The sequence below is a fragment of the Elephantulus edwardii genome, unplaced genomic scaffold (genome assembly GCF_000299155.1).
Source record: "Elephantulus edwardii isolate Elephantulus edwardi_28Jun2011 unplaced genomic scaffold, EleEdw1.0 scaffold00286, whole genome shotgun sequence".
Taxonomy (NCBI): domain Eukaryota; kingdom Metazoa; phylum Chordata; class Mammalia; order Macroscelidea; family Macroscelididae; genus Elephantulus; species Elephantulus edwardii.
In genome coordinates, this window is record NW_006400036.1 from 2,508,480 (window position 1) to 2,527,156 (window position 18,677).

The window sequence follows — 18,677 nt, forward strand, 5'->3', positions numbered from 1 at the left end:
TTAAGTCAAATGCCTGCTCCGAGTTTTTCTTTCCAATAATCTTTCACAACAAGCATGGTGCTGCTATATCCTTCCTCACAGGTGAGGCAGGGAAGTCCCTCTTTAGCCTGGGGGCCAGCACAACGTCATACCTTTGAGACAATATACATCATTCAAAAGTCAGGGAAACGCTCTCGACTTGTGGGGACTAATACCATCTCACATCCCCTTGATGTAAGTCCTGGCATGTTCTTTACATTCTTAATGTGTCCAAGAGCTGTGGGGAAGTTCAACCGAGCAAAAGGAGGTGAAGGAATGGGGGTAGGTAGGCATTTAGCTTGGTGACAGCCAGGGAAGAGAGATGATCTTGGAGGAACCAGATCATCCACATTGACTGGGACCAAGGCAGAATCAGAAAGAGGGGCTGAGCAGAGTGTAGAAGGGGCATTGAGATGGGGTGAGGGTATCACAATCTCTTCCTGAAGGTCTTCTTGGAACCTAGAAACCCTCACTTCTCTGCTTCCCTAGAGATCCGTTCAAACCTTATCTTGTCTGTCTAATTTCAGGGCCCACCCACTTCCCTCACTCTGCTGCTCCTGCTGCTACAGACCACACATGCCTGAACGTCAGCGTGACAGAGGTTGTCAAATCGTCCAACTTAGCAGGAAGGTCTTTCTCGGTGAGTCCTGAGTAGACTGGAAAAGGGGGCAGTCAGATGGGAACTGGCAGTGTGTAAACAGGGGTAGGCTGCTAGAAACACACACCGGGAGAAGGCTCAGAAAAGGGAAAATGAATGACTTCTGAATCTTTGCAATGGAAATAGATGCCCCTAAAAACCCTTAATGATTCATAATTGAGGGGTTTTTCCCCATAAAGAGTCTCCTTTCCAATCAGTCTGTTTGACATATTAAACTAGCATGAGTAAGCCACTCTGAGTTAGAAAGAGCCTTGCCCTCCACCTACTGGCCTAAGTCCTAAGGTAGCATCCTAAGACATAACCAGATGACAACAAAATGCATGTCCATCCTGTCATGTCATTTATTCCCCCGCACCATACAACATTCAGACTCTTAAACAAAAGCTTTTCGGCCCTATCCAACCAGCTCTTTCAACCTCATTGTCCTTCACCATGCCCTTTGCCCTTCACTCTTCATACTACTTGCCTACAGAAGATCCATCCATTTTTTAATCTGACAGTTTCTAGATTTCACCTCCTTAATCGCCTTGGTTCTCACCACTGGGCCTATTGGCAACATCATGATAGATGGTGAAGAGATTAAGTCTGTTAACAGCTTTCGTTTGTTTGGCTCCACAATCAACACTCTTGGTACCAACAGCAAGGAAATTAAAAGACAAATTTAATTGAGAAAGTCTGCTGTCAGAGACCTCTCCAAAGTGCTAAAGAGCAATAATGTCAGTCTGGAGACTTAAGTGTGCCTGACACAGGCCATGGTCTTTGCAATTACTTGCTATGCATCAGAAAGCTGGAAAATTACTAGGGCTGATGGAAAGAGAATTGATGCCTTTGAGCTGTGGTGCTGGAGAAGAATATCAAATATACCGTGGACTGCTGGGAGAACAAACAAGTTCATCCTGGAGAGGGTTAAATCACGCTGCTCCTTGGAGGCAAGGATTCTGAAGTGTCATCTGACATACTTTGGACATGTTGCAAGATGGGATCAGTCCTTGGAAAGGGATGTCATGCTTGGGAGGGTGGAGGGAGAAGAGAGGAAGACCCTAGATGAGATGGATTGATTCAGTGATTGAGGTAATTGGGGTAGGTGTATCAGAGACAATAAAATTGGCAAGGGATAGAGCAGGGGTTAGGGCTGTTGTACATAGGGTCGCTATGAGTCACAGGCAACTCGACCTCAAATAACAACAATCACCTTGACCTTGGAGCCTCATGCTTATACCTTGAATAAAGTTCTCACTGGCATTTGAAATCCCATGCACCCCTACCAAGCAGATGCTGTGCTATAATACCACAGGCACACAGTTCAAATCCACCAGCTGTTCTGAGGGAGAAAGTTGGGCATCTCCTCCCGAGTGATTAACTGCCTCTGAAAACCCGCCACAGAGCCAGCTCTGGGTCAGTTCCGACTCGATGGTGCACAAAACCAACTCAGACTGTATGCCTTGGTGGCTGGGTACTTCTGAAGGAAACCCACATCTGTTCAGATTTGGACCACAGCAAAATCATGGTGTCACATCCCTACTGGACTCTCAGCATCACTCAAAACTCTTTCTTCTTCCCTCTCCTCCTGGCTCTTTTCCATCTGTTTTCAGGTTTCTTCTAGTCTCTCTCTCTCTCTATTTTTCCTTCTTCTTAGCCTACATAGTCAGATATCTTTCTATCCTGAAAAACAAACAAATATGTAACTCTACCAGGTTGCAAATATCTCTCTGCTGGCTGTTAGACTTGTAGCAACCCCATGTGTACCCAGAATAAAATATCACCTGGTCCTGTGCTAGTTGCACCATCGTGGGAATGCCCAAGCCCACTTTTGTAGCCATTGTGTGTTTGAAGTACCTTCCAACCTAGGGTGTCTTTCTTCCAAAATTACACTAGTTCCTGATCTCTTAGGATCTTTGGCATTTTCTCTGGTTACATTTCAGAAGCTGATCGCAAGGACTTTCTTGCTAATCTGTCTTAGTCTGGAAGCTCTACAGAAATCTGTCTGTTATGGGTGACCCTGCTGGGGTTTGAAATCCCCGTGCACAGCTACAAGCATCACACCAGTATCTGCGCTATTATAATACAACAAACTGACAAATGGTAGAACTATTCTCTCTACTACTACTTTGTGGGATAAAAATGAGCATTCTCCTCCTGTGTGATTAACTGCCTCAGAAAAAACACCAGATGGTCAGTTCCAACTCAACAGTACACAACAATAACAGCAACAAACCACTTTATCTCTTTATGTTCTTTCTCACTCAAGCTTGTTTTATGATTCCTCTAGAAAAATTTTTGGTCCCTTACCAAAGACTCTTCCATTCACTACCATCTACCCTACAGCCCAACCCATTGTGGAAAGGTCACATCCTGCCAACACCAACTATTCATTTTAGTCTTTACATTAGGGTCTATGTACTGCATATTGTCCATTTATTTAACCTAAATTCCTATTAATAGTATTTTTTAAAAAATTATACTGTTTTACATACAAAGTTCATAGACATTGTTTTTATCACATTGGACCTTTCCCCTTTTCTTTACCAATCCCTCCCGCCACCCATCAAATGGTGCAACCCTATATTTAAGGCCTCCCTCCCTCCCCTTGGATCCTCGTACATGCTCTACAATAGTGGTCCTATACAATATTTGTCTTTATGAGACTGAGTTAGTTCACTTAACATAATGCTCTCTAGTCCCTCCCATGTTAGGTAGTAACATCATTGCTTCTGTGTGCTGCATAGTATTCCATTGTGTGGATGTACCATACTTTCTCAATCCATTCCATTGTGGTTATGCATTTGGGCTGCTTCCATGTTCTTGATATGGTGAATAATGCTGCTATGAAAATTGGTGTACAAGTCTCAGTTTGTGCCTCAGTTCTCATTTTCTCAGTGAATAGCTGAGTCATATGAAATTTCTATGTTCAGTTTTCCGAGGAAGTGCCAAACTACCTTTTAGAGTGGTTGTACCATTTTACAGTCCCACCAACAAAGTAGAAGAGTTCCTATCTTGCCACATCCTCTCCAACATGTCTGTGATTTCTTTACTCCCTCTCTTAAGAATGTAATTTTAATCTAGCAACAAAAGTATGTTGATCAATTTGGAGAAGTACAAAAGTGCACAAAGAAGTCAATTCACTCATATCTCAACTACCTGGAGAGGACAACTACTGACATTTTGGTTAGCTCTAGCTTTATTTCTATTTATTTTTTACATAATTTATAGTCTGGCACATACTGGCCTTTAACTTGATGTTCTTGAGCAAAAATAAACTATGAACGCTTGTGTATTTCATTAAATATGTTTTTATGTCATTCAATATACCTCACTATTTACTATATAGTGGCCACATCTGTTTATAACTGTATCATTTATTTCTCACAGTATATGTATATTTTCATTTTCTCTCTCCTTGTTCTGTCTTTCCCTCCATTTGGGGAAAATTGTCTTCAAATTCATATCTAACCTTCAAGAATGTTTGTTTCTAATTATTTTTAATGCATTCTATTATTTTTTAAATAAAATTTTTATTTTATACTGGTTTACTTAAAAAGTTCATATACAAAAAAAAAAAAGTTCATATACACTGTTTTTCACACCAGATCTTGCCCATTTCCTTTACCCTCTCCTCCCTCTATTCATCAAATTCTGTGACCCTATGATTATTCTCCTGCCCATCCTCATCCCTCTGCTCCTACCCTTCACCTCTTGGATCCTCATACACATTTTACTAGTTATCTTTCTATTTTTATAATAACAGTCTTATACAGTATTTATCCTTTTGAGACTGAGTTAGTTCACTTAGCATAATGCTCACCAGTCCCTCTCAAATTAGGTAGTGATTTACAAAATCATTGCTCCTTCATGATGCATAGTATTCCATCATGTGAGTGTATCATAAATTCTCAATCCACTTGATTGTGGTTGGACATTTGGGCTGTTAACATGTTCTTGCTATGGTGAATAATGCTGCTAAGAACATTGATGTACACATCTCCTTTTCTGCCTTGGTTCTAATGTTCTCGGTGTATATTCCAAGCAGTGGAATAGCTGGGCCATATGGAATTTCTAGGTTCAGCTTTTTGAGGAAACACCAAACTGTCTTTCAAAGCAATTGTACCATTTTGCAATCCCACCAACAGTATATAAGAGTTCATATCTCTCCACATCCTCTCCAACATTTATTACTTGCTGTCTTGTTAAACTTTGCCACTCTGCTACTGGAGTGAGATTGTATCTCCTTATGGTTTTGGTTTGCATCTCTCTTATTGTCCATGATTTTGAGCATTTCTTCATGTGTCTGTTGACCATTTGAATATCTTCCTCTGTGAAAAGTCTTTCCATGCTTTTTGCCCGTTTTGTAATTGGGTTATCAATTTCTTTCTTGTGAAGTCCTGTAGGGTTCTATAAACTTTTGATATGAAATCCTTGTCTGAAATGGTATTGCCAATTTTTTCCCCAGTCAGTAGGTTTTCTTTTCACTCTGTTGGAAAATGTTTTTGATGAGCAGAGGGATTTAATCTTTAGGAGGTCCCATTCATCAGTTTTATCCTCTACAGATTGTGCATTTCTGGCTATATTTTGCAGTCTCTTTATACCATAGACTAGGTCATCTAAGCTTGATCCTAGTTTATTTCTTATAACCATTATGGTTTTGGGCTTTATTCCCAGGTCTCTGATTCACCTTGAGTTGATAATAGTGTATGGTGTGAGATTTGGGTCCTATTTCATCTTTCTGGTGGCAGTTCAATTTAATAGCATTCTAATCTTGCTTCACAGATGCTGTGTCTTATCTGTCCAAAATTGCTAAGTATAATTCGAAACATTTTTCTGTCCCTTGCTTTGTGTCTATTTATTGTGAATCCTTACTTTCTGTTTCCATGTTTGGCTCTTTCACTCCTCTTGTATTTATTTACTTATTTTGCGTGCTTAATGCTGTTTCCATATATCTGATGTTCCCAAATATCTACCAAAGAGACCTGAAAACAGAAACAAGGAGATTCTGGACTTGGAAATACAACAACTAAAGAATAACAGAGTGAGGTACTGAACTCCAAATGATTGGATCACATGACACTTTGCTCCAAATATTTTTGCTGTCAACTTAACAGTGAGGCACTAAAGAGCTAAGGCAAAGGTGGGTGGTTAAATTCTAACTGACTTTTCCATGGGAGAACCTTAAATGTCAGCGTCTGTAAGTCTCTTTTCTAGGACAGCCTTTATTTTCCAGAAGAAGGTCCTCTGGGCTCAAGCTTTGATAGAGGAGAGAGGTGAGCACCAAGCATAGGCCTGCTGGCATTATGGAGCCATGCTGGGCCGAGGGGCTGGGCTCTTAGCACTCCGTGAGCAAATTTTCATGCATTCCAGGGCAGAAGTAGGTACCAAGGTGTCTAACTGCTCCTCATACTGACTTTCAAGCAATCACACCCTTCCAGGTGCCATCTCATCCCTGTTATCAGTGGAAGCTGGTGCCTCCAGTTCATAAGCCTTTTCAGATTTCTTATGATTATTCTTGAACTTCTTCTTCTTTGATGTTGTCTACTGCCACTTCTCTATCTCTCTGGACTTGAATATTGTGGCTTCAGAATTTAGGTGTCTTTGTGTTTAATTAAAGTGGCACTAAAGAAAAAAAGAAAGATGCACTTCCTTGTTATGAGGTGAATTACAAGAGGAAAGGAGTGAGAAAATGAACACAATTATGGAGGGAAGTACCATGCTCCAAACAGAAGACTATATGAAAGTTTGCTTATGGAGTGCTAAGAGCCCAGTCCCTTTGCCCGGTCTGGCTCCATAATGCCAGTAGACCTATGCTTGGTGCTCGCTTTTCTCCTCTACCAAGGTCAAAGGACCTTCTTTTAGAAAATAAAAGAGACAATGAGATTGGCACAGCATAGAGCGGTGTATAAAGCTGTTGTACATAGAGTCACTATGAGTTATAAGTGACTCAATGGCACATAACAGCAACAACCTAAAACAAGGACTCCTGGTGGTGTAGTTCATAATGTATTGGGCTGCTAACCTAAAGATTAGCAGTTTGAATCTAACAGCAGGTTGTAGAGAGAAAGAGATGTAGTCTCTTCTTGTAGATATTTACTGTCTCAGAACCCATGAATGGTCACTGTATGTCAGAGCCAACAGGGCAGCAGTGGGTTTGGATTTGATATAATAAAGTCCGAGTGAGACCTATTTCTTAAACTTACTTGAAAACATCCCTATGTCTTCCCATCTCCCCCCTCAAAATAAATGAGCCAACAGAATGTAGAAATTATTAAACAATATCATTTAAACCTCATGAAAGTAAAATCTTGCTGAAGATTGTTTTTAAAAGGCTGGAGCAATACATTGATACAGAACTGCTAGATATTCAAGCTGCAGTCATACAATGCTAATGTCAGATCTTCACTGAAAGCAGAGAATACCAGAAAGATGTTTATATGTGGTTTATTGAAAACCTAAAGGCATTTGACTTGAAAATCATAACAAATTAAAGATGACATTGAAAAGAATAGGAATCCCAGAATAGTTAATTATGCTCATACAAAACTCAGACCAAGAAGTTGTTGTCCAAATAGACCAATGGTTTAAAATCAGGAAATATGTGCATCAGAGTTGTATTCTTTCTCAATGCCTACTCAATTTGTATGTCAAGCAAATTATTTGAGAATCTGGACTATATGAAGAAGAAGGTGGCATCAAGATTGGAGAAAAACATAAAAAAGTTGCATTATGCAGATGACACAACATAGCTTGCAGAAAATAAAGAGAACTTGAAATGTTTGCTGCAGAAAAGAAAATAATTACTATCTTTAATATTGATTCTATCTCAATATCAAGGTGGGTGACTTTTAATCTGCTGCCCTTGGGCCTGTCTTTCATTGTTTTTGTTCAGACATTCCTCTAGGTCGCATAGCCCTGGTGTACAAGTTGCCATACCTCAGTCACTTTTGGTTGCTGTGAGGCTGAACACTGTGACAATGATGTGTCAAATGTGTTAATGGTTGGCTACCCAATGCGGACAGAGAGTGGGGTGGAGCTGCCCGATTAAAAAAACCTTGGAAGGAGGAGTGGCATCTACTTGCATAATAGCTTGCCTCCAGAAACCCTATGAACCTGAAGAGAGGATGAGAGACACCCAAGTGTCGAGGACTCTCCTTCATAGGGTCCCTATGAGTCGCCTGCGACTCGAGGGTACTTAACAACAACAACGACATCTCAGTATCAAGAAAACAAAAATCCTCACCACCGGACCAATACTCAACATCATGCTAGATGGAGAAGAGATTGAAATTGTCAACTATTTCATTTTACTTGAATCCATAAGCAACATCATTAAAAGCAACAGTCAAGAAATCAAAAGATATGGTAAAAACGATTGGGAAAATTTCCTGTCAAAGACTTATTCAATGTGCTAAAGAGCAATGATGTTAGTTTAAAGACTAAGGTGCACCTGATGCAAATCATGGTCTTTTTAATTGTTTTGTATGCTTCTGAAAGTTGGACCATGAATAAAGATGACTAACAAAGAATCAATGCCTTTAAATTGTGGTGTTTGGAGAAGAGTATTGAAAAGCCCATAGATTACCAAAAGAACAATCAAGTCTATCTTTGAATAAATACAACCAGAGTGCTCTTTAGAAGCAATAATGGTGATACTTTGTCTTATATACTTTGGTCATTTTGCAAGAGGGGCCAGTTCGTGGAAAAAGACATCATTTTGGGAAAGATGGCAGGTCAGAGAGAGAAAGACCCTCAACATTGATACAGTGACTATAGCAATGGGCTGGAACGTATCAGAGATCATGAGGATGGTAGCTGATTTCATGGCATCTAAGAACAACTGCTTAAACTATACTATTCTATGGTTCTTTAAACTTCTTAAACATATACATTCTTTGACACCACAGTTCTTCTTTGTATCTGATCTTTACTTTTCGTCTTCTTTCCCTAGACTCTTTTTTTCTAAGTTAGTTCCTTAAAAAGTTATGATTCTTACCTTCTAGCCATAGCCCACTTCTTTTCTCATTTCCTGGATGTCAAATCCTCTTACAAGGTTTTAGTCTAGTTTGTTGGGGCCTTTCAAATCAGTATCTACTGCTCTGACATTCATTCACCTCTCTGGATTTCAGACTTCTACATTTCAGCAAATTAGCATACACTGGATGCCCCAAACTAGGTTAAACTCAAGCTTTTCTTAAACCAAGGAGTATAAGCTTCATTAGGGAAGAGCTTGGGAGAATTCTAGAAGCCCTAATCCACAAGATAAACAGTCTTCCAAGCATCCTGGAAAACCTACAACCAGGAGAGGATAAAAGAGATAAATGGGACCTTCTAAAAATGACATCCCTATGCACATCCAAAAAGTTCTCCACCAGGGTAAAAAGGGAAGCCACAAACTGGGGGAAAAAACCATTTGGTAATGACATGTCTGATAAGGGACTTATATCTAGAATGTATAAAAACTCAAGCACCACAACAAGATAAGGGAAAACAACCCAACTTAAAAATGAACACAAGATATGAACACTTCACCAAAGAAGACATTCAGATGACAAGCAAACACATGAAGAAGTGTTCAAAATCCCTACCTCTAAGAGAGATGCAAATCAAAACAACTATGAGATATCATCTCAGCCCAGTAAGAATAGCAAAAAAACAAATGCTAGCAAGGTTGTGGAGAAACTGGAATCCTTATTCACTGTTGGTGGGAGTGTAAAATAGTACAACTACTATGAAGGCAGTATGACGTTTTTTAAAAAAGTTGCAAATAGAAATACTATTTGACCCAGCAATTTCACTACTGGGAATATACCCTAAAGAAACCAGAACTGCCACCCAAGCAAATATATGCACACCCATGTTTATTGTGGCTTTGTTCACAGTAGCAAAGAGCTGGAAACAACCCAAGTTCCCATCAACAAACAAATGTCTAGAGAAGCTTTGGTATATTCACATAATGGAATACTATGCTGCATTGAAAAACAAGGAACTCATGGAAATATTACGCAAAATGGGTGACCCATTATGCTGAGTAAAATATCTCGGTTACAAAAGGACAAATTCTGCATAATGCCACTGTTGTAAGCAGATCTGACATCGAAGTTGGGGGGAAACTAAGAGGGGATAAGTAACGTATACTGCATTGAAACAGATGAGGAAGAGAACTGCTTAGGAGGAATGTATGATTAGGTATTAATGTCATGACAAGAGTCCAGAATGAAAACTGTGTAGTGGAGTGGACTGGTGTGTGTGTGGGGGGGAATTGTATAACAATGAAATAATTTTTTTTGTTCTTCTTACTTTTCAAAGAGAAAAATGAACTGGGGGGAGGGTTGGGCAGGGAGGAAAGTGTGCAACAATGAATGAATGGAAATCCAAAGTCTTTGTAAAATTTCATTAAAATAAAAAAAAATTTAAGAAAAAAAAACACCACCAAAACCAGTGTCTTTTAATAGTTGAGAGTTCTTTGAAACCAGACTCCTAGGATTCAGATCTTGATTCTGTCATTTACAGCTAAGCGACTTTGCATAAGTTCCTTAAGCTCTCTGGGCTCCACTTTCATTGTCAGTAAAATGGGAGTAATAGCCGTGTCTGATCCATCTGCTGAAGTTAGGATTAAATGATTGTAGCATGTGATGATCTTAGAAGAGCAGATGGCAGTTAAGAGCTCTGTATATGTTACAGCTGTTTTTATTTCATTCTCCTCTTTGTTCCTCTCTCATTTAATGGTCCCATCGTTAACCACTCAGCTCTGCCAGGAACCTAGGAATCATATACATCCTCTTCATTTCCTCAGGCACTCCTGGTTGTACCTCCCAAACTTTCCAGACCTCTCCTTTCCTCTCTGGCCTCTTTCTGGTCCAGCTCGGTTGACCAATCATTCTTGCTTCCCCAGGACTGCAGGGACATTGGACTTTCAGTGTCAGGCAGATCAGGACAAGTTAAGGAAGTTAAGGAAGACCCTGGTCTTCCCGATACCATGCATCTACCTTACAAATCTCTGCCCAGATATTGTTTGTTGTTGTTGTACAATCGAGTTAGAACTAACCCATAGCTGACCCTCCAGCAGGTTTTCAAAGGCAGTTAATCACATGGGAAGAGACTGCCCATCTTTTTCTCACAGAGCAGCTGGTAGATGGATTCGAACTGTGTGCCTTTAGGATGCAGTTCAGCTTCTCTGACAAGTTGTTTTGTCTGCCAAGCCCTGTGCTGTTCCCCATTCTCCACGGAAGGATGGCAGAAGTCTGAATACTGTGCTGTTTGGCTCCTTCCCCTCCCCAGCCGTATCCTGCCGGCCCTTCACTCATGGTGCTTTGAAGTGCTCCTAGTTCCAATAGAGTCCTAGTATAGTATAAGCAGTCAACACACTTGGCCAGTAATCAAAAGAGAGGAAGTTCAAGTCCACTGAAAGGGCCTCAAAAGAAAGACTTGACAGTCTATGTAGGGAAAGCTTGCCATTGAACCCAGCGGAGCAGAGCTCAGCTCCAACACACATGGCTTTAACATAGCCGTGGTGTCTTGGATAGTGTCAGCAGTCACGTGGCCGTGCCTCTGCCCAGGCTGTTCACTCAATCTGCGACACCATTGCTCCTATCCTCCACCTTACAGTCTCTGCCCATCTCCTACCCATCCTTTAGGATGAAACTCTGGTGTCATCTCCCCGGGGACACCTTTCCTGATGCTTCTCCTTCCTTTCAAACCCACTCTCCCTCACCCTGTACGACCACACCTGTGACCTTGTCCCACCTCCATTCCCATGGCACCCTGGAGACACAGCCGTGAACCATCTACATCATCTTAAAGGACTTGATCGTCTCACGCTCATGGGCTGTGAGCTCAGGGCCCACACCTGACCCATCCACCCAGCCGTGCACCCCCGGCTCTCAGTGTGAAGTCTGGCACATAGGCGGAGCTCGCCCTCCTCTCTCCTCTACAAAAGCTCATCTCTGAGTCATAAGCTCACTTTTCCTGAGGCTGGCTTGCAGGCTGTCTGTCCACTTTAAGAGAGCTCTGATTGGCTCAGCTCTACAGGATTGAGTTATATCTGCCTTCTTATATGGTTAGTATTTTTGGTATGTATTGTGATGTTAGAACCAACCCATAGCTGACCCTCCAGAGGGTTTTCAGAGTCAGTAAGTTGCTGAGAGGAGCTTGTCCGTCTTTCTCCTGAGGACCTGGTGGATTCGAACCACATGCCTTTGGAATTGCAGTGCAGCCTCTTACCGTTAGACCACCAGAGTTCCCTATAGGGTCAGTACTAGCTGTCGCTTCTGACTCGTGGGAATCTTGTGTGTGTCAGAGGAAACTGCTCCTCAGCATCTTCAGTGACTGATTCTTTTCAGAAGCAGCTTTCCAGCTTTTGTCCTAAAGCAGCTCTGGGTGCACTCAAACCTGTAACCTTTCCATTAGCAGCTAACTGTATCAATGGTTTGCACTTCCTCAAGGAGCCCTCCTATAGAGCAAGCAGGTGTCAAAGCTTGAAGCTCCAGCGTCGGCCCATTTACCCTTACATTGTTATTTCCTCTTTCAAAGTCGGTTCCTTAGAACAGTTTCTGCTTTAAATGGCCTTTTAAAACCACCTGGTCAGGGGCCTTTTGGAAAAATCTAAATTTATCACCCAAGCAAGTTCTCTCTTATGGCTGCACTGACTTGGTGGGGGGAATTCTGTCAGCCTGTGCTTTCCTCTAGAGCCTGGACAGATCAGTGTGTGGGTTCTGTCTAAATGGCTGAGGTGACAGCACTGAGCGGCAGGGAGGACTCATAGGAGCTGGAGGGAGTGGAGGCACTGGCCACTCTGTGGCTGGCTTGGTGAGTCAGAGTCAGCAAATACATGATTTAGCAGGACTGGAAGTTGAATCTAGAAAATAATGGGAAATAAAGCAGAAACAGGAGAATTGGGGGTCAGGAAGATGCCAACACAGTTGTTGTTGTTGTTATGTGCCGTCGAGTCGTTTCTGACTCATAGCGACCCTATGCACAACAGCTCTAAACCCTGCTCTATCCTGCGCCAACCGCACTGCCTCTGACACACCCATCCCGATTACCCCAGTCACCGAATCAATCCATCTCATAGAGGGTCTTCCCCTCCTGTGCTGTCCCTCCACCCTCCCAAGCATGATGTCCCTCTCCAAGGACCCGACCCTCCTGGCAACATGTCCAAAGTATGTCAGACGAAGCTCCAGAATCCTTGCCTCCAAGGAGTAGCCTGGTTTAATCCTCTCCAAGATGAATCTGTTTGTTTTCCTGGCAGTCTATGGTACATTCAGTACTCTTCTCCAGCACCACAGCTCAAAAGCATCCACTCTCCTTCTGTCCTCCCTAGTCATTGTCCAACTCTCTGATGCATAACAAGCGATTGCAAATACCATGACCTGTATCAGGCGCACCTTAGTCTCCAGAGAGACACTGTTGCTCCTGAGTACCTTTGAGAGGTCCCTAACAGCAGACTTTCCCATCGCGATACGCTTTTTGATTTCCTGACTGCTGGTACCAAGAGTGTTAACTGTGGAGCCGAGCAAACTGAAGCTGTGAACACTCTCAATCTCTTCGTCATCCATCCTGATGCTGCTAATTGGTCCAGTGGCGAGAATCTTTGTCTTCTTGACATTGAGCCTTAGTCCATACTGAAGGCTGCAGTCCTTGACCCTTCACAGCAAGTGCATGAGGTCCTCCTCAGTTTCAGCAAGCAAGGTTGTGTCATCTGCATAACGGAGATTGTTAATAGATCTTCCACAAATCCTGATGCCACAATTCTCCTCATAGAGCCCAGCCTCTTGGATAATCTGCTCTGCATACATGTTGAAAAGGTATGGAGACAGGATGCATCCCTGGCGTACACCCTTCCCAATTTTGAACCATGCAGTGTTACCCTGCTCTGTTCTGACTACTGCCTCTTGGTCCAAGTATAGGTTTCTCATTAGCACAATTAAATGTTCTGGGATTCCCATTCTTCTCAGAGTCAGCCACAGTTTGTTATGATCCACACAGTCAAATGCCTTTGCATAATCCATGAAACACAGATAGACATTCTTCTGGTATTCCCTGCTTTCAGCCAAGATCCATCTAACATCAGCAACGATATCCCTAGTACCACAACCCCTTCTAAACCCAGCCTGGACTTCCGGCAGTTCTCTGCTGATGTGCTATTCTAATCGTTTTTGGATGATCTTCAGTAGAATCTTGCTTGCATGTGAAATCAATGACACTGTCCTGTAGTTTCCACACTCAGTTGAGTACATGGAAATCAGCAGCAATCTGCCCGTCCCTTCATCTTGTGAGATGGGGCAAATTCCTCCTCTGATTGTTTCAACTGACTTTTGTAAGCTGCACTTAAGAGGCTGAAATACATGGCTTGTGTTGTCCTTAAGGGCAAAAGTCAAGCAGGTAAGGCGTGTCTAGGAGTGCCAATAAGGAAGGGAGGTGGACGAGGCCCAGGCTGTTCCTGCCGTCCAGACAATTAGATGGGTCTGGGGACAGAGTCTTGAAGACCCTGACCCCCAGGAGATGTCCAGAGCAGCCCGCTGCAGCAGAAAGAACATGGCTCTGGGAAGCAAGTACCTGGCCCAACCTCGTATGGTGAAACCGTCAGCAGGCCACATGCCACCCCCCAGATTCTCACACAGGTTGTCTCTTTGCTGCAGATAGTGACGAACACCTTCCGAACGGCCAACATCCAAATTGAGAGCCAGGAGCAGAGGCTGCTGATGCTGTCACTAGACAAGGACAATCGGCGGACCTTCAAGGATGTGGTCAGGTGAGGCTGGCCTTTCCACCCTGTGGCTCCAGGCCCTATAAGTCCCCAGGTCCTGACAGCTCCTGTTTCCGGTCCAGGGCTCCTTTGCTGGCCCTGGCTCCTCCAATTCAGAGTGCCGATGACATTTGGGGCCAGTTAATGCAGCACTTCCTGGCTAATGTGGGCATCTGTGTTTGCCTAAGGAAGGTGTGGCACCAGGCAGGACCCAGCTTGCTCTTGCTCATCCCAACCCTCCCTTCTCCTCCTGCCAGGCACCCTCCTCTATACCCCTTCAATGAAGCTCTGCCTTTCAAATCCTCTGAGTAGACTTGACCCCTCACAGACTTATCACCTTTGCAGATTTGAGGTTGCTCCCTGCCCAGAGCCACGTTCTGGGGCCCAGAAGTCCAAGGCATCATGGCTCAGTTCTCACCGACAGAAGGAGACAGAGACCATCAAACCCACACCCAAGCCTCTCCTAATGCCCATCAACACATTCTCTGGCATCATCCAGTGAGCCTCAGGGGGCAAAGGAAGAGCAGAGACCAAGAGCCAAAGGCCCCAAGGAAGGATACACTACCCACTTAGCAACACAAGCCTCGGCTCTCTTGGGCGGCTGAGGTTCTGAGCAGCAATGCCTGAAGCAGAAAGCCTATTCGCGTCCATGGTGGAGAACGATGAGGAGGACCAGACAGGCGGAGGAGTGCCTGAGGGAAGATAACTGCCTCACAAGTGACACATGCAAAGCCTGACTCATTGCCTGAACATCCATGCCCCGTTTTCTGCTCAGGCACCCTACCCATCCCTTAAACCAATGTTTACAGCTGCTGTTTACTCACAACCCTATGACCCAGGAAAAAATAAGGAACAGACAACAGGACCTCCTCTGTCCCAGGTCGGTTCCCTTTTATCTCTTGAGCCACTGCCCACCCTAACCCACTCCAGTTATGAGGGGCGATGTCCCCTCCAATAAATGCACACTAAATATTGTTACTGTTTCATCTGTGACCATGCAATATTGCTATTTGAATCAAAATGGTGTAAAGGGAGTTCTTAATACAACCTGGTGGACCCACTTTAGCCAGCGAAGAGAGTTTGTGAAGTATGAACTGGTGAGCCCCATCTCTGCAAACAGCACTAGCTACCACCACTGTCTCAAAGTGAAGGTAGGGGTGCCGGATAGTGTCAGAGGACTCAAGAGACTAGAGAAAGTAAAACACTTGACTTTTCATTCAAAAAATTCATATTAAGGGGAGAAATATGAATATAAACAATGACACACCAGTGGCTCGACCTCTAAAACTAGGTAAGGGTTTAAGGAGAAAGCCACATAGAGAACCTAAAGGCTTAGACTTAATGAAAACCATCCCTCTTCCTGGCAGAGTCTTGGAGGAAAAATCCTGGTGGGAAAATCCCTTTTAAGTATGTTTTCCACAGCAAGGAAGACAATGAAAGGCTGCTGGCAGGGCTGCCTCAGCAGTGGGCCCTCAGGCAGCCTCAGGGGGGCTCCTGTAGCTCATGAGTATGGGAAGCAGATAAGGAGGGTCTCAGGTACCTGAAAGCAGACAGATCCAAGGGGGTATCACAGTTATGGCAGAGGGTCGCAGCTGTGGATCACATGGACAGCAGTGTGGAATGTGGGGCCAAAAGCAGGATGGGGATAATGAGAACCCAATGAGTACCAGCCTGAAAAAGTGCCTGCCCCTCAGTGGACATGAGCCCAGGACAGAACAAAACCTAGAAACACATGGAGGCTATGCCTTTACCTGAAACGACCCACTGCAGAACCTGCGGAGGGAGAAGGGGCCAGCCCTCTGTGTGGCCGAGGTAATTCTAAACCTGAACTGAGAAGTCACTGAATTCAAGTGGGGTTACCTGGAAGTGGTGAGGGTGTGTGTGTGTGTGTGTGTGTGTGTGTGTGTGTGTGTGTGTATCAGGCCTGTGGAGATGATAGGAGCTGACTTGTGTCAATTTGGGCACCTGTTAGGTTGTTTAGGTAAAGAATAAAAGGTAACAATTTTTAGGTGAGGTCCCTGGGTTTATGCTCCACTAAAGGTTGGCGGTTTGAATTGATTCAGCAGTGCCACGGAAGGGAGGCCTGGCAATCTCCTGCCATAAAGATTATGGCAAAAGAAACTTACAGAATAGCCCTAGAACAGTCATATCACTCATAAAGTCACAATGAGTTGGAATCAACAGCCATGGATTGAGTTAAATGAAGGATTTGTGTCTCCTCCCCAATAAGTTCTCTGCCACCTTACAGTGAAATCAAGATAAAGATCAAATGCTCTCATGAATACATTTGTTGGAAAGTAGCATTCCCTTCCCCAAATAAACATACAGTCTGTTCTGTAAGTTTAAAGAAGACATCTTTCTTTACTGGTGATGTGATAAAATAAACTCTTTCAATATTCTATTGGTGAGACTCCTCTGTTGTTCTTGTTGTGTACCATCAAGTTGGAACCAACCCATAGCTGACCCTCCAGTAAGTTTTCAGAGGCAGTTAATAGCACGGAAGGAGACTGTCCATCTTTCTTTTGCAGAGCAGCTGGTGGACTCAAACCATGTGCCTTCATTATTGCATTACAGCTTCTTGCCACTAGGCACCCAGAGCTCCCTATCTTATATTTTAATTCAGACAGTAAGCATGCTTTAGTCAGAAGCTAGACCCTGGACAATTTTGGACTAATCAATAGCAGCATTTCAAAGGGTCTAGATGACTACAATCTCTGGATTCTTATACCCTCTTCACAAGAGGAGAGAAATGTCTCCAAAGTATTTATAACTGATTTACATGACTTGGACACCACAAATTACATCAGTGAAGAGCTATTATCTTCAATATCCATTATGCTAGTTAATGAACAAACAAACAACTTCTGTTAACTTGTGATAAAGATATTTTTTAAGTACTTGTATTAGTACTAGGATTTAGATTTTTAAATTAAACACCACCAGTTATTTACATTTTGCATTGGAAAATCTGCTGTCTAGGACTTCTCCAAAGTTATAAAGAGCAAGAACATCAGTTTAAAGACTGTGGTGAGCCTGATCAAAGCCATGATATTTCCAATTATTCGCTCTGCATGTGAACATTGAACAACGAATAAGAAAGACCAATCACAAATCAATGCCTTTAGATCCTGCCTTTGACTAAGAGTATTGAATATCCCATTGACTGCCAAAACAAGCAAATCTGTCTTGAAGGAAGTGCAAGGTTGCACTTAGAGGGAAGGGTGGTAAAACTTTGTTTCACTTACTTCAGGCAGATTTTAAGGAGGACAATCGGTCCTTGGAGAGAGACATCATGCTGGGAAAGGCCAGCAAAAGAGAAGATTCTCAATGAGATGAATTGACAGAGATCTGAGGATGGCGCAGGATAGGGCAAGGTTCAGATCTGTTGTCCATACTGTCACTGAGTCATCCACTTGATGGCACCTAACAACAACAATCTAGTATCTAAGGAGGCCTGGTAACATAGTGTGTGACACATCAGGCTGTTAACCAAAAGATCAGCAGTTCAAATTCACCAGCTGCTTCTTGGGATACAGAAAGCCAGTCTTCTGGAAAGCTTGACATCTTCAGAAACCCAGTGGAAACCTATGTGCTGGAATCGACTGACAGCAGAGAGTTTTATCTGTCTTATGGGGAAGAAATGCCCGGCAATTACTTCCCTCCCCCCCAAAAATAGGCAACGAAACCCCTATGGACCACAATGACCCTATTCCATTGTTCCATGAGGCGGGGGTTAAACTGGATGGCTTCAAACAACTGCAAGTGGCCACCCTCAGGTACAGAAAACAAGTATGCCACGCAGACACACACAGCGGTGGAAGCTCAGCTGTCAGGCTTCTTTAGGGATGGTCACAGCTGAAGAAAAGTGTGTCATCCAAGGTCAGGCCTATCGCGTGGGCAACTCGATACAACAAAACAGTTCTAGACCCCGAGGGGGAAAAAATGCCAGCTTCCTGGAGCTTTGATTCTGATAGAAAACGACAATAAAGCAATAAGTAAGTGGAGTGTGAATGCCTAGTACGAGCGAGAAAAGCTATAGAGAAAACTATAAAGCAGGGGAGGGGAGCGTGTGTGTGAAGAGGGGAGGAAAGATTTGTTATTTTTGGCTGGGTGGTCAGGGACCCTCGCTGAGGATAGGAGGGCGGTCATTGCTTGGGGAACATTTCTCGTGTGTGTCATTAATTTCCTTTCTTTTTCTGGTCGAGATGAAAAGACAAGGAAAAATGGGGTTGCCTTCATAGTAAAAAAAGTAATTTCTAGATCGATCTTGAA

The 18,677-nt window shown here is 43.2% G+C and overlaps 1 protein-coding gene across 1 annotated transcript in view; it reads left to right on the forward strand.

Annotated features, from left to right (window-relative positions):
• PIK3R6 (phosphoinositide-3-kinase, regulatory subunit 6) overlaps positions 1 to 14,907 on the forward strand; it is a 66,088-nt gene extending 51,181 nt beyond the window's left edge. Inside the window, exons 18-20 of the mRNA XM_006900522.1 lie at positions 546 to 658; positions 14,299 to 14,411; positions 14,751 to 14,907. Coding sequence (XP_006900584.1) covers positions 546 to 658; positions 14,299 to 14,411; positions 14,751 to 14,907 — 383 coding nt within the window. The remainder of the gene's footprint in view (positions 1 to 545; positions 659 to 14,298; positions 14,412 to 14,750) is intronic.
• The last annotated feature ends 3,770 nt before the right edge of the window (positions 14,908 to 18,677 follow it).